Source organism: Enoplosus armatus, chromosome 6 (assembly GCF_043641665.1).
Source record: "Enoplosus armatus isolate fEnoArm2 chromosome 6, fEnoArm2.hap1, whole genome shotgun sequence".
Taxonomy (NCBI): Eukaryota; Metazoa; Chordata; class Actinopteri; order Centrarchiformes; family Enoplosidae; genus Enoplosus; species Enoplosus armatus.
Genome location: NC_092185.1, coordinates 23,445,445 through 23,461,556, shown reverse-complemented (window position 1 = coordinate 23,461,556; position 16,112 = coordinate 23,445,445). Strand labels below are relative to the sequence as shown.

The 16,112-nt window shown below is 43.3% G+C and overlaps 1 protein-coding gene across 1 annotated transcript in view; it reads right to left on the bottom strand.

Moving 5' to 3' along the window:
• Window positions 1-16,112, bottom strand: part of spon1b (spondin 1b) — an 81,271-nt gene that overhangs the window by 58,626 nt on the left and 6,533 nt on the right. The window contains exon 3 of the mRNA XM_070907165.1: window positions 11,519-11,652. Coding sequence (XP_070763266.1) covers window positions 11,519-11,652 — 134 coding nt within the window. The remainder of the gene's footprint in view (window positions 1-11,518; window positions 11,653-16,112) is intronic.

The following is a 16,112-nucleotide window of genomic DNA, read 5'->3' as shown; positions in this document are numbered from 1 at the left end:
AAATGTGTTCCTTTCATTTTATATTTATTTATATTCCAAAAAATTATTCACCAAAAAAGTCCAAATTAGCCTTCTCATTGCCACTGCAAATTGGTTTCAGACCAAGCACAAGAGAGAAATAAAAAGCTTTCTATCCTATCGGGATCGCACCTTGGTGAAGTACTGGGTGAAAAACCTGATTGGTGGGCCCATTCTAATTTTGATGGCCTTGCTAATACAACAAACAAAGCTATTCTGGAGTAATATTAAACCTAACCAATCACATGTCACCTCTAAACGTGTGCTCAGATTGAACACAAAGCACATTTTGGGAAAAAATCCCTGCAAAGACGTGAGTGGACGTGAATTCATCCTGAATGGCCCAAATTGCAGCGAGGATGCACTTCTCCTGGAGCTTTTTGTACAGAGGCAAAAGGAAACAGCTACTGTACTAACTAACAGCAAACATCTGTACTGGTGGTACATTGGCTGTTTTGGGTGGATAAACACAGACCTCAAAAGCACTCCACTCCAAATAAGCACAAATAACACGGGGCGAAGAGCGGCATGTTTTCGCCAGCTAGAAGTCCTGAGGAAAGCTAACAGTGGCAGTGGTTGCCTCCACCGAATAAAGTTCTTGTTGCTGGCTCGTTGGTAACACCATTTTCATGACTGAATTTGTACTGGGGAAAAATTGGGGACAAACACAGCCTTAATGGTGCTGAAAATAAGACATTTTCATCAAAACAATTATGGAAGTTGTTGGTCCGAGATGGTTATTCTGGCGTCAAAATGCTTTTGATGAAGTCAGCTCAACATCATCGAAACGTAGCTCGTCAACTGATGCCATATTTGGTCATTTGGCACGCGGAATATGATTGCGCCACAACAACTCGTCAGTCATTGTTTGTCATGCGCCATTTCTGTATTAAAACACTACAGATCCGTGAAGCTGCACTTGGACATAGTGGTGCTTTGCAATAAATGCCACATGCTCAAAATGGAAATGATATCATGCAAAGGTACGTTTGTTGACCATGTTCACAGTCTTAGTTGAGCATGTTAGCATGCTAACATTTGTCAGTTACCACTAAGCACAAGGTTGATGGGAACGTCATCAGTTTTGCAAGTATTTGGTCATAAACCAAAACATTGGACCAATTCCAAATTTTACCTGATGATGTTGCTCGTTGAAAAGGGTATTTCAATTCATCCGGAGGGCAACATTAATGTCCCCAGAGGATGAATCCTAATGCTGATCTGAAACCGAATCCGAATTCTGATAGTGGGGCAAGATGAATAGTTGGGGCAAATAGCATTAGGATTCATTCTCTGGGGACCATGAGTGTCACATGGACATTCTGGACCAAAATGGTTGACAGATCAACAGACTGATGGACCAGCCGGCCGACTGACACTGGCATTCCTAAAGCCACGTCACCGAGCATGGCCAAAAATGTAGTGGGCATAGTACTCTGTATTTGTAATGTGGGTGGCTTTCATGGCTGAGAGTTCCATTCTGAACTGTGTTTTCTGATTAGGGTGGAGGGTGGATAGAGGGCTGGTCTCATTTCCCCACTGCTTGACAGCGGTGCTAGACAAAAGGTCAGGAGGTCACAAAAGTCATTAGCAATCATTCTCCGAGAGCATGACTCTACATACAAACGTTAGGTAAATCAGGCCTGTCGCTGGTGTGTCATTGAAGTGTCAAAGTGACAATCAGAGTGGCTGACTGCCGGCAAAAACCAGAAGCAATACAGAAAGAATCAGTTCATATCAGCTTGAATTCATTTCTTATCATTCATGGCACTTTAAAGTTGACAGCAGCAAATACCCAGGCAGCAGTGGTTTCCTACAGCTGAGCATACTTGAAATAATCTAGTCCTGTGATCAATACAAAAGCCTTGTCTCTGTCTGTGACTGCGTCAAGACAGCAGAGTTCAGATCCTGCTGTCAAGCAGCTTCTCAGAGTCTCGCAGTTAGACTTGTGTTGTCACTGAGCAAGCAGACGACTGGTGGTCTCTTCCTCCTCCTGGAGTCCTCCAAGTAACTGCAGCAGAATACTGATGGGGAAGATCGAGCGGAAGGTCGATTTGAGGTGAAGATGTGACGAACAGACGGCCGGAGGGCAGTGATGGCGCGAGAGGAGAAATTTAAGTACGAGATGATCAGCGATCAACAGGAAAGTGCTCAACGGGAAAGCAAAGCTTAGATTAGAAAACTTCGGATTGGAAAACAGTCTACCTCACCCTCTTTCTACTCAGACACTCTCTCTCTCTCTCTCTCTCTCTCTCTCTCTCTCTGTCTCTCTTAGCTCCGGGTGGAAACGTTTCCAGACACTGAAAGACTTTTGAGGAGTTTCTGGAGATTAAAAGAACAGATTTGGGCTGAGCTCATCAGAACTACCAGAAGGACCTTGGTGACCTGGGGTGGAAAACACACAATCTCTCACACTCACACACCCCGTCTCACCCAGAGGAGCCTGTGCATACAGGCATGTCACGCTCGCGAAAGATAAAAAGTCAAAACAAGGCAGAAATATAAAAACCTTTCTTGTGAAGATCCTCCTCATGATATGCGGCAGCTGAAACTGGATGATGCTTTGAAAATGGAGAGAGGAGGGAAATTGTGTGGGCGTCTCACTGTTATTCAAGCAATCTGAGAAGATTTGAGAGTTTCCCCATGAAACGCAAATGTAATCAAGTTGTTTTTACTATATAGTCCCGAGATATAAACAAAACTTTCTCGCACCGGCTGTTTTCATCTACAGAGGTTGTCAAACCTGAGCTTGGAAGACAATTTCAAAGATCTCCGTGTGTTTGTGTTTGTGAGCAGTTTCCTTTTGAAACTGTGAAAGAATCAGCATTTGCACTTAAGCAATTTTGCTTTTTGCTTTGAAGAGATGGCGAGTAACGTGGAATGTGAAGACCGATTTATCAGTTCAGCTCTACAAAGTGACTTTTAGCGCAACTTTACTGTTGTGATTAACTCGTTCTCATCAACCTTCAAGCAGCTTTCAACTAAAAAGCCCTAATACACCGACCAGACACTACCTTCCCAGCACACACAGCAGACAGACAAAGTTGGCGACTAGCTGGTGAAGAAAGTAGAACATTTGGCTGCTGAGGACCCAGATATTTCAGTCAGCGGAGACCAAAATGGAGCTAAAATGAGAGTGAATATTGGACGTACATTCATCTAGTGGCCAAAAACACAGTGCTACATGAATGCTAATGATACTTTGTGTTGGCCGATGCAAATGTCGTGTTTAAAGCTTGTTTCGCTGTTCCTGTGACTCAGGATGTGCGCTATATTGTGAAACCATTCCGACGTATTAATGTAATATGCAATATATTTGAGATTACATTAAACCATAGCTACAGGAAATACGTAGTTCATAATTGGCCGACAGGATGTCCATTGATATTGGACACATAGTTCTGCTCAACGGACCCAATGTTGAAAAAACGAACCATAGCAGCATGGCATCTGCTATGTGCTGCGCTGCCAGTTAGCGCTCACTTGAAGCAGCTGACATTTTGGGTATGGTTCCCGCTTGGCAAAACACGAAGATTCATTTTAAGCTTCAACGCTAACAAATGTCTCATCGAATCTCCCAGCTCATTTCTACCAGCAAAGAGCAATGTAAAACATTCAGGCAACATTGCCAGGCGGCTACACCTATTATCCCTATTTGTCTGATATATATTCAGATGTTTCAGGTCTTCTACAGCTCATCTCAATTTCAGGTTGCAGATGCAGGTCAGGTTCCTGCCTTTTCAGACAACCAGTTACATATCTAAACTGAATCTTCAAGTTAAAGTTAATCATATGTTCAGTTACAGTTCAGTTGGATTCAATCAGAAATTGGATTCAATGAGAAATTTGACTCGAAAAGTAGATTTATTATTGGACTCATATTCAATAAAAAAAGTTATCAAAACCCAAACCCACTCACTGGTAAACTGACCTAATCATGGGTTGAATTGACTAAAAACACATTTGATGAAAAATCATTTCAATTTGAACACAGCCTCTCTTTTTGTCTGAGGCAAGTGGCTATAAAGCTCAATAACACTAGAGTGCCCTGATAATAATAAGAAGACAATGGACTCTGAGGAAAGGCCTATTGGGACACCTTATTGTGCATTATCACTTATATAACAATAAGTTAGTCAGTAAATTCCTGCTGAAACTTAGGTAAGTCACAAGAGCAGCGAGAACAGAGGATAGCAGCGTCCAAAATAAATACAGCGAAGCTAAATATGTGGCAGAAAAGTTAAAAACATGGTCAACACAAGCGTGGACTTCTTCAGCGCCTGTGGGGGCTTTGAAGTTGCTGGTTTCCCTCCGCCTCGGGCTACATGTTGTTTCAAGGCAGGCAGCTCCGCAGGATGAATGACAAAAGTTGGAGCGAAAACTTGACCGACTGAGGAGGAGGAGGAGGGCAGCCCTGACAGTACACTTCTTGCCTCAAGGAGGAAAAAGTTGCACATTGTATCTTGAAGTTGTTGTCAGTTCCAGTGCCAGCAACGGTGATGGAGAGCGCTATTTAAAAGCTGCTGACATCTTCCGCTTGCCAAGAAACTGATGAGCATTTTTTAACAGCTGACTTCTCTCAGGTGTTGAGCTCGCACGCCCCTTAACTGTGTGTGAACGTATGGAGAAGAGAGAAAGTGTGGTCCCAAGTGGAGTTTCACAGTATGTGATCAAGAGGGAGTAGCATTGCCTTAAATACGGCTGCAACGAACAGTTAAGTTCATTATCGATTACTTTATTATTTAACTGGTCCACCAAAATGTCAGAAAATAATGGAAAATGCCCATCAAAATTCTCTAACCCAAGTTCGCATAATCAAATTGCTTGTTTTGCCGATTAACAGTCCAAAACCTAAAATCATATGGGACTGAAAACACCACAAATGTTCGCATCTGCCAATCAATCATTGGCTCTAATTAAATGTCTTATTCATTTATTTCAGTTCTAACCTTAAAGGAGGATTCTGGTTTATTACAACAAGGGCCTTGTTGTGGTTTTGGCCATCAGGTTTATTGGCTATTTATTAATCTGACGGGGCAACAAACAAAAGCAAAGGTTCAATCAGATTATCTACACCACTTTATTTGGAGCTGGAAACCCAAAGTGAGTCCAGCCATCATGTCAGTAATAATCCCTCATTGCACTGGACAACTGTGAAAAAGCTAGTGAATCACTACAAATCATCTGGCTGTTAGCTAAAACACAATGCTGATCAAATGGTGGCCATAACTGGAAAGTGTATTAGCCTGCAAGCAAGACTAGCTGCTTCCCCGTTTCCAGTCGTTTGTGCTAAGCTAAGCTAACCAGCCATGTACAGACACGAGAGCGGTATCAATCTAACTCTCAGCGAGAAAGCAAATAAGCATATTTCCACAAGCTATTCCTTTAAACCCTGACTTGGCTTTTTGCCATTATATTTCTTAACAAGGGGTCTTAATTTAAATATATAAATCAGTCTAAATCTCTAGCTAATCTGGCAATAAAGACTAGTCCCTCTTTTTAAGTGCTACAGCTGTCCCGAACAGCTTCGTCATCCCGCCTCCTAAAAAAATATTGCAATTAATTTTGAAATAGCAGGTGTTGAGGTTGGCATCAAATTAAAAGAAATAAATCCCGGAGGCCTGCTCCAGTATTGAAAGGGCCTATGAGATTTCTAGTTGTATTTGAAGCGCCCTGGAATGAGCTGTGGGCATGAGTTTGACGTCCTGGACTGGAAACGTATATTCTATATATATATATATATAGAGAGAGAGAGAGAGAGAGTATATACACACATCTCTACAGAGTGCTGGGGCGTAGAGAGAAACAGACTGGGTAAGATAAAGAGAGGCAAAGAAAGAGCATTCCCATGGTGCAGTTGTGGTGATACTTGCCTGAGACACGGGATGATGTGGGATGTAAGTGAAAATGCGCAGCTTTGGTGTGAAAATTCAGCTGAAGCTACATTTCCTTCCTTCCTTGCTTTCTTTCTCGACACTGGCCAGTATGAAAGAGACGTGATTCACAGGAGACAGTTACTAATGTCGTCCACTAAAGCGATGTGTCCCCCCTCCCTGACTGACATGAATTTGCTTCTGAAGAGAGTGCCCAAGCAGCACCACGGGAAAAAAGACAGAAAAAGAGTCTCAACAAAGATTAAGTGACAAGCAGGTTCCGACAGCAGAGAGGGGGCAGTTAAGGAAGAAGACAGAGCGGGACAGAAAGGCGTTAAGATGAGGTAATGCTAAATCTCTATCTCGCCGCTGACAGACAAAAGTGACAGTAATACGAGGTAAATTTGCATAGCAGATGTTCCCCTACGCAGGGCTAGATTTATTGGACTAGCAAACACTGGGATGGCTACGTGCCATCTGTCATACAGCGGCAGCAGATAAATTAAAAGTAACAGCTGTGAGTATACTGCGGAGGTAAGGGCAAGTTATAGCATCTCGCTCAGAGGAGGAAGAGACGCATGTCAGGGAGGTGATTCCCTTTGGGAAGTCGGATGAGGAGACGGGAACAAGAGAGAGGGAAAGAAGGAGGGAGGCAGGCAGACAGAGACGCGTTCACTCCAAGTTATCAGCAGTTTATCACAGCTACATACTGCCATAGCTCACCGTGCCTGTACGAGCCCACGTATGATTTGCTTGTGCTCGCACAGGTGGCAGGAATTACACTCATGTATTCATTTCAAGGGCTATTTGTTGTCTCAAAACATTACATTTGTAGAGCATAAATCAAAGTCATTGTGCGTTAAAATGAATCCCTTATTTCTTTCTCTCACCGGAGTCGGCCTTCTTGCTCTGTTTGCCGTCCTACCGAACGATTTTCTCTTAATTCCACAACAGCCTGTGGCTCTTGTAAGAACAACATTAAGAATTAATGTGTTCATCATGACATGAGCGTCAAAGTATTGCAGTCCAGGGGCTAAACACAGACTTCACTGCAGTCAACTGTGTTCAATCGATTTCAGGTGCATACACCAAACAGGAATAAGCTGGATGTGAGTATTGCTATTGTAAATATAATGCACTAATAGCTTTTCATCGTGGATTAACTCGGAAATGCTGTTGTGATTCAGAGCACGGATAAAAGAACAAAAGATCTTCCCTTGTTTAAAGTTTCATCTCTTACTGCAGAGACATTCAACTTTTCAAAGCTTTCAGTCTGTGAGAAAAGAGGGCAGTTAAAGATGAAGCAAAACATCATTAAAGCCACGTGATAATCATCCGACTTCTCTCGTGTGAGCTCCAGAATATCTTCACATCAATTCTGGTCGACTACTCTGTGTGTTGTGCATTGGACTTGTTATGGAAATGATAATTAGTGCATCAGCCATAGACGCACTTAGTTTGCATCTCTGGATCTAATGAGTCTAATGTGAGAATTAAAGCTGCGCTGATCAATATTTTTAGATTAACAATGGATCAAATGACTGTGTGTGTTAAGAAAGGGCTTTCTCCCGTAGCAACGAATCCACTGTGAATTATCACCCAATTCAAGAGTTTCCCTCAGCTCTATGACACATTTTAGTGTCTTTAAGCTCATTGTTTTGGTTTTCTGTGCCACGACTTTACTGTTTTGGTTCAGTCTCACCACTCTCATCGACATGGTTTCCAGCCATGTAGATTTTTTTTTATACACAAGATTCATAAAGATGTATATATTATTACTGTATATGCTAAATATGTGTCAAAAATACAACACATCATCATCAGAGATGCTACTCAAGTCAAAACAGAGGTAACTATACGGTACCTGTCCAACACCAAACAGCAGACAGACAAAGGCAACTAGCTAGTGGAGCATTTAGCCGCTTCAAAGCCAGATATTTTGTTGGTGGAGACCAAAACAGAGCTAAAAAGAGAGTGAATACTGGACATCCATTCAATGGGTGGACAGAAAAATAAAAGCTACAGTGATGACGCCGCATGTCTGCTGGATGAGTAACTAGCCAACTGTATGCTAACACGTTAGCCATATCAACTTTAAAAGGTGATAATGCATAAGTGGACAAATGTTGGAATGACAACGTTGTTTCTAGATGATCTGAAACGTGTCTATTAATTCCTCTGTTGCAATTTCTTCTTTGTTATTGTCAGACATGTACATACATACGTAGCTAAGATCAGCTGATATCTACCTGGCTGGTTTATCTTGAATCACATTCTTCCTATCAGTAATATTCATTCACATGTTAACGATGAATCCTCCATGTACGCCAAAGTCAGTCGTTGACTTCCAGAGTTCCACAAGGTTCTGTGCTTGGACCAATACTATTTACCTTATATATGCTTCCTTTAGGAGATATTATTTGAAAACACTCACAATACATTTTCATTGCTATGCGGACGATACCCAGCTATATTTATCGATCAAGCCAGAAGAACCTCATCAGTTAGCCAAGCTCCAAGCATGCCTTAAGGACATAAAGACCTGGATGACCTGCAATCATCTGGTGTTGAACTCGGACAGACAGACGTTATTGTTCTTGGCCCTGAACATCTCAGAAACACAGTATCTAAGGATATTGTTACCCTAGATGGCATTGCCCTGGCCTCCAGCACCACCGTGAGGAATCTTGGAGTTGTCTTTGATCAGGACATGTCCTTTAACTCCCACGTAAAACAAACTTCAAGGACTGCCTTCTTTCACCTCCGTAACATTGCAAAAATCAGGAAGATCCTGTCTCAAACAGATTAAATTAGTCCATGCATTTCTCACGTCTAGGCTGGATTATTTTCAATTCCTTATTATCAGGCTGTCCCAATAAGTCCCTGAAGACTCTCCAGCTGATCCAGAATGCTGCGGCACGTGTTCTGACAGGAACCAGGAAAAGAGATCATATTTCTCCTGTATTAGCGTCGCTGCACTGGCTCCCTGTAAAATCTAGAATAGAGTTTAAAATCCTTCTCCTGACCTACAAAGCTCTTACTGGTCAGGCACCATCATATCTTAAAGAGCTCATAGTACCCTGTTACCCCACTAGAGAACTGCGCTCCCAGAGTGCAGGGTTGCTTGTGGTTCCTAGAGTTTCCAAAAGCCCAACAGGAGCCAGAGCCTTCAGCTATCAAGCTCCTCTCCTGTGGAATCGGCTCCCAGTTTGGGTCCGGGAGGCAGACACACTCTCTACTTTGAAGAGCAGGCTTAAAGCTTTTTGATAACGCTTATAGTTAAGGGCTGGCTCAGGCCTGCCTGGACCAGCCCCCTAGTTATGCTGCTATAGGCCTTGACTGCTGGGGGACTTCCCATGATGCACTGAGCTTTCCTCCTCTCCCTCTCCATCTTTACACATTCATCTCCCTCCAATGCATGTTACTAACTTTATATCTTCCCTACAGCTTCTTTGTGCTTTCTCGTCTCGCAGGTTGCTGTGGATCGTGGTCCTGGTACGCCTGGCTGCTGCTGCCGCCATGGGCCTGCCTGACTCTCATCACTACAGTTATTATGTTTAGTCGTAGTTCTGTTACTATTAGAGCTGTTATTGCTATTATTAATCTCAGCTATTATTACTACTTTTATCAGTCATATTTCCATTATTATTATAATTATAGCTGCTATGGCTACTGCTAGTGCTGCCATGCATCTCTGCCTGTCTGCTTGTCTGTCTGTCTGTCTGTCTCTACGTCTATTTCTCTCTCTCTGTCTCTTTCTGTCTGTCTGTCTCTCCCCCTCCCTCTTTCTCCCTCCCTCTCTATGTCTCTCTCTCCAACCCCACCGGTCAAAGCAGATGACCCCCCCCCCACCTAGAGTCTGGTTCTGCTCGAAGTTTCTGCCTCTTAAAAGGAAGTATTTCCTCGCCACTGTCACCATAGTGCTTGCTCATGGTGGGAACTGTTGGGTCTCTGTAATAACATTATAAATATTTGTAAAGTGTCATGAGATGACTTTTGTTGTGATTTGGCGCTATATAAATGAAACTGAATTGAATTGAATTGAAACTGAATTGCATACGCACTGCTTCAGTTACCACCACACCACCGCTTCCACGGCACCATGCTGTTTTTTCACGAGGAAACACTCAAATCACTCAATCAAAAATGAAATGTATGGAGCCTTTAAAATGACTAAGAGAGACGCTAAGACGCTAAGGAGTCAATGCTCATCCAATGTACGTCCATTTGACATTTTGCAGGGATTCACAGTTTCAGTATTCAGAGTGTTCTTGGAGTTGTGGCTGCAATCTCACACAACCACATAAAACTAAGGTCATACACACACACACACACATACACACACCACTCTTGAAATAACACAGTGCAGGTTTAACGTCACACCTGCTTCAAACCACAAATTGCCCCCCCATAACTATCATCTGTCGTCTTTGTTGTAGAGCCGGTCCCTTTGCACCAGCCACAGTGTGTCATGGCTTCTGGAGAAACACCTGGCATTAGCTCGCTTAATGGGCTGCCTATAAGCAATGACGACTGTCCGTAAAAAACAACAATGACCACGCAAGGGCGCTGCCTTCGTTGGCAGTGAAGCAGTCCAGATTTCTGCTGTCTGCTTTGCGCGAGTAAAAAGAGAGAAACTGATGAAGTGACCCCGCTGTTGTGGAATTACATAAGTTGATGGATCATACCGCTGGTTTTTAATTTTACCTATAAACAGCTCTCCATTTGTACTCTCCATTATGCAAAGCACACCATATGGTCTTGAGATAGATTTCCTTTCTTTCAGGCAGCCACTGATTTCCATTCATTTCGTCACAGCGTGAAAATCTACCCGCGGAGACTTGAAACTTGCTTGAGTTGAGTGATCTCTCACGCTTCACCCTTTCTCACCCTTACTGCGAGCGGGGACTGATCAGAACTCAGCTCTCAGCATCAACAGCCTTTTAATTCTAAACGAATATGAACACGTTGCTTATTGTTTTTTTCCTTTGGGTTTTCCACCAACATAGCTCATTTATGCATTTGGAGAGTTTTCAAAAGTTTGTGCTTGCAAATGCATTATCATGTGAGGTAACTTAACACACACAAAAAGGATTGAATGTTCACTGTGATCAGTGGTGGACAGTAACTAAGTACATTTGCTTAATTACTGTAGTCAAGTACAGTTCTGAGGTACTTATACTTTACTGGGGCACTTCCATTTTATGATACTTTTACTCCACTACATTTCAAAGGAAATATTGTACTTTTTGCTTCACTATGCTTATTTGTAGCTAGCTGGTTACTTTTCAGATTAAGATTTATTATTAAAAACATATAAGAAGCTTACAGTGCATTGATAAAGATTAAACCAGTGGTCTCCAAACATTTTTTTTTTTTAACTTGTGACCTCCCACAACCATCAGTGCGTACTCGTGCCTCCTTGTTATGTTTCAGATCCTTTCCCCTCTAAACCTCTCACATGGTTTCATTTAAAAGACTGTTTTTAGTCCAAAGAGGTAAAATGATCCAATGTTTTACAACAACAAAAAAAGAAAAGCAAACGTAAGAGAAAAGTTCCAAAAAATGTGAAAACAGATTTGCGAGTATAATCTTATTCAAATATTAAGATAAAAAACCAAACTCACTTCAGTATAACACAGCCAGTCCCAGCAGGTGGCGCTGTCCAGAAGACCTGTATCCTGGTGCGTCTGCGAGGTGTGCTCTCCGTCACTGCAGGGGCACAGTTGGTCATGAACTGTGTGTCATCCTCATCAATGATCTAGAAAGCAAAGGAGGACTTAGTATTAATATCTTGAAAAGCAAATGACATTTCTGAAGTCCGTTTCTTCCCTGAAAATGCGTAGCCGGGTCACTCAGCCGTGAGCTCTCCTCTTGCCTCTTACTTCTGACAAGGCTCAATGTGATCGGATAATTCTCTCTGTCACACTCATACGTCAACTTTCAAACTAATTGGTCAACTAAAATTAATTTCCTGAAACACAAATAGTTGCTAATTTAAAGTCAGACTGCCGTCGAAACACTACCATGTCACAATTTCAAGTCCAGCACTTTGGTTTATCTTGTCTATCGTATTGTAGTGTAACCTATCTGTTGCAATATTTCAATTAATAGTACAATCAATATTCATTTGACGATTAAATAATGAAACGTTTCTGCTCATAGCACTAGCGTTTTGTTTTTTTTATAATTATTTTATAACGACTGACCATTGGCTCATACATATAACATCCTGTAAGTTTATTAAGTAGTCTGCAGCTACAGGAAAGCACAGCAGAGGCAACGTACAACTAGAGCCGCTAGCCGCTGTTCATTCGTTCGTGCCGTCCCCGTGTCTGTCCCCTTGCAGGACCTCATTGGCAGGGGCTTTTATCAGAGGGGAACCTGCGCGCTCTGTTTCGCGAGCGGGTCGTCTCACGCGTCTTCGTCAGCGATCGGAGAGCAAGAGAAGCAAACTGTTGCACGTGTTGAGCCACGGTGCGAGCTGCAGCGTGCAGAGAGGAGTGAGCTGTCCAGTTTTAATATGGTTATCTGTTTGGGGGGGGGGGAGTCATTAGATCAACTCACACGTCCGCATGAATCTCGGTAGTTGACTGGTGTCTACACTCGATATTATCAATATCGCTTTGATGAATCATTCTTTTTTTTTTCTTTTTTTTATTCTTCACTGGATCAGAGGTAACACCAGCTTGAGCCAAAGTTATGTGAAAGAGGACGAGTCCCTAAGTGGGGCTTTGGATAATAACAGTCTTGTGTATTTGAGACATGTCTAGCCCAGTCCCTCTCGGTACTTGGACCTTGTCAGACATTTTAAAGACTAAACACACACACACACACATGCACACACACATGCACACATGGCCTATGACCTTGTAGCTAGTGTTTCCCAGCTGCCTCGGCTCAACAGCGACAATGACCTAACACCCAGTCCCAAAGTCCTGATGGGACACTAAGAGCAGGACAAAAGTCACACACGCAGATCTTTCCTTCTGTCTTTGTTGTTTCCTTTCTGTCACAAACCCCCCCCCCACACACACACACACACACACACACACACACACACACACACTTCTGTGTGTCTCTGTATTGACCTCCTCTTGCCTTCTTATACACAGTAGCAGACAGAGGCAGGCACAAACCACTGGCTAAAAGGCATGAGAGGAGGAAGAGACAGAGAGCGGGGAGAGAGAGGGGACAAAAGGAGAGAGACAGAAGCATAAAGAAAAAGGAGGACGCAGGCTTAAGACAGACATGCAGGGAGACAAATGTGGAGGTAGGTTAGAGTCACAACAGGATCCACTGAAACTGCACAAGGTAATGTTCGTAGGTAGTCGATGCCAAGTCAAGGCAGACACGCAAAGTCTGAATTCAAGACCGCCAAGTCCCACATTAAGCCCCACGTCAGGACAGTCAAGATAGTCAAATTCCACGGCAAGACAGGTGAGGACCAAGTCATGGTCCCTGTATATATTTTACTTTTGTTCATTCAAAATACAATATGTTTTCAAAGCGGTCCCCCTTTGAGAGCAGCATCTTTACCTGCTCTGTCTTTGCATAAGCTGCTGGTCCCTAAAGACTCCGGCTTGAGCCTAGTCAGGAGTCAGTGGTGTTGCAGTCAAAGTCGAATGACTCAAGCACACACACACACACACACACACACACACACACAACAGTGGTACTGCTGACTTTTTATTTCAATAAAGGAACTAGAAACAAAGACAGGTTTCAAAGTTTCAAGCCACACTGCTCAAACAGCGGTAACAGAGAACGTTACGAGACGGGGAGGACAGACAGAGAGAGAGAGAGAGAGACAAAGACAGGAAGAGAGGGAGTGTGGGAAGACTGGCAAAGGAGCGTTTGTTTTCACTGCAGAGGCTGGCATGCCTGTGTGTGTCCACGGTTTGTCTATCTCAATCGCTCTCTCTCTCAGTCTCTCGCTCTCTGTCGAGACGGTAAACACAGATGCTTCAGAGTGCCTGCACAAGCAAACGCAGAGCCCTGTTCAAACACACACACACACACACACACACACACACACACACACACACATCACGCACACAAAGAGACAGAGAGCGGGAGACAGACAATGCACACCCAGGCTTGAACACCCAGGATCCCTGGAGAAAACTGACAATAGGAGTGATATTAGTGTGTGTGTGTGTGTGTTTGTTGGTCGGTGTGCGCACACATCGCGGGTTTGTAATTAAATGCAAAGCAGTTACAAAGGAGTGAATACAGTTAAAACCTTTGGGACCTGAGCGCGGAGATTAAACTTTTTTTCCGGGGGAGGGGCGGGGGGGGCACCACGGGCAGACAGACAGATAGATTGAAATGTCACGTCAACATTTGAAGATGAGCTTATTTCAGAAAGTAACAAAGTTCTCTTGGTCGATGAAGACCTCGAAGGCGCTGACATTTTGCCTCCAGCTTTCCATCAATCAAAGCCCGCGCTATTACTGCCGAATACCGCCGAGACAGCCGGGGCTATCACAAATATTGCATCATATTCCATTTTGTGTCTGAGCCACCCAACCAAGGCAGCGGTGTCACATATCCAAACAGCCACTCTCTAACAAACAAACAAGGCGCGCGCATGTGTGTGTGTAGGTTTATTTCCTCGCAAATAGAGCCAATTCTGTGGCTTTTGCCGTTCAATTACACAAAACAACATTGGAGAGGAGGGAGCGTATTGTTCATTTGGCGTGTTTACTATGAAAATGACCCCAAAGCTCTTTTGAAAATCCACTCTTTTACAGTTACGTACGGGTTTTAGCACTGGAACGCCTTCTACGAGCTGTGACGCTGCCATCGCCGCCAAACCAAGTGTCTGTGTCTTGTTCGTGTTCATGCAGACTAGTCAGGTAAATGGACTTCCTTCTACTCATAAAGGGAAATGATTTCTTTCCGCCACTTCTTTAAGTGTCTTGTCCTTTTCTCATCTCTGCTGTTCTCGCTGCGAGAAGCTCTGACGCTTTCGGGGGTTTGGTGTGAAAAGCTCTGACGGCAACAGAGTCAGTCTGTCACCTTGACTAGAGTGCATGCTCAGGCAACAGACTAAATGGCACAGAGAGATATACAAAGGAAATGTGGTAAAGTGGAAGACTTTCTGTGACACTGGCCTGGTTCTGAACATACCGCGTTTACTGACTTTGTGGCAGGGAAACATATTTATTTGCAATTATTTCCGGCTGCTATCATCGTTTCTTTCCCATAAAAGAAAGACCGAGCCAGCTGTATCCCCAGTTACGTGCCTAATCAGAAAGAAAAAGGTAGCAGCAGGGAGCCGCACTCTCAAGGTACCGTGGGTTCATGTTAACAATTTAACCTGACTAAGACCTCAACCAGGGGCCATTATTATTCTGAACAAGTAAACATAGCCACTGCGTATGTGCGTATGAATAGGGTTTGACTTTGTGTGTGTGTGTGTGTGTGTGCATGTCTGTTTTCCAGCCTTGCCCACTCAGTTTGTTTAGGCTATTGTCAATGAAAAACAGCATGAATAAACCAGACAGGCTCCTGCTCAGACCAAGGCTGAGTCACAGAGCTGTTGAGACAGCAGCAGTCGTCCTCACTCGCTTTTGGCCTGCAAACACTCAAAACTAAGTGGTGACATTTTCTATGACACCAAACAGTGGTAATAGGTTTCCATTTTTCAAGTCATTTTGCTTGACCTATTGTTCCAGTGGTGCACATTACATTATGCTTTCACAAAATACAATTAAGCATATATTTGCATACCAAAAGTAGGGTTAGCAGGGACTACAGTGCATAGAAAACTGACAATCGCTGCTAAAGTTAACAAACCAGCCAGGCAGATCAAACCGCCACTGTTTGCTGCTGTTGGAAATTGGAAACCCAGGGTCCACTTCCTGGTAGCGGTATCTCTGGCTCTGCTGTGTTTGCGTTCTAAAATGAATGTTCGAGGGCTGGGAGGCCAACTGAGGGATCAGGCCCTTGCTTCTACTTGTCGCTTGGGATGACGACATGGATGTGGCGGCGGGACCTATTGGGATAGCATTCACCCGTTTTCTGTGTTCCTGACGTTTGGTCAGTGGTGGTGGCTAGCATTGCTCAAAAACTAGCTGGTGATCTAAAAAAATAATAATGTTACCGAGTGATTAGAACAGCAAATGTAAAAGCTTTGGGTATATCTTTAGACTATCCGCGATACAGATTAGCATAATGACCATTTTTCTATGTATTTAAATGTTTTGGATGACT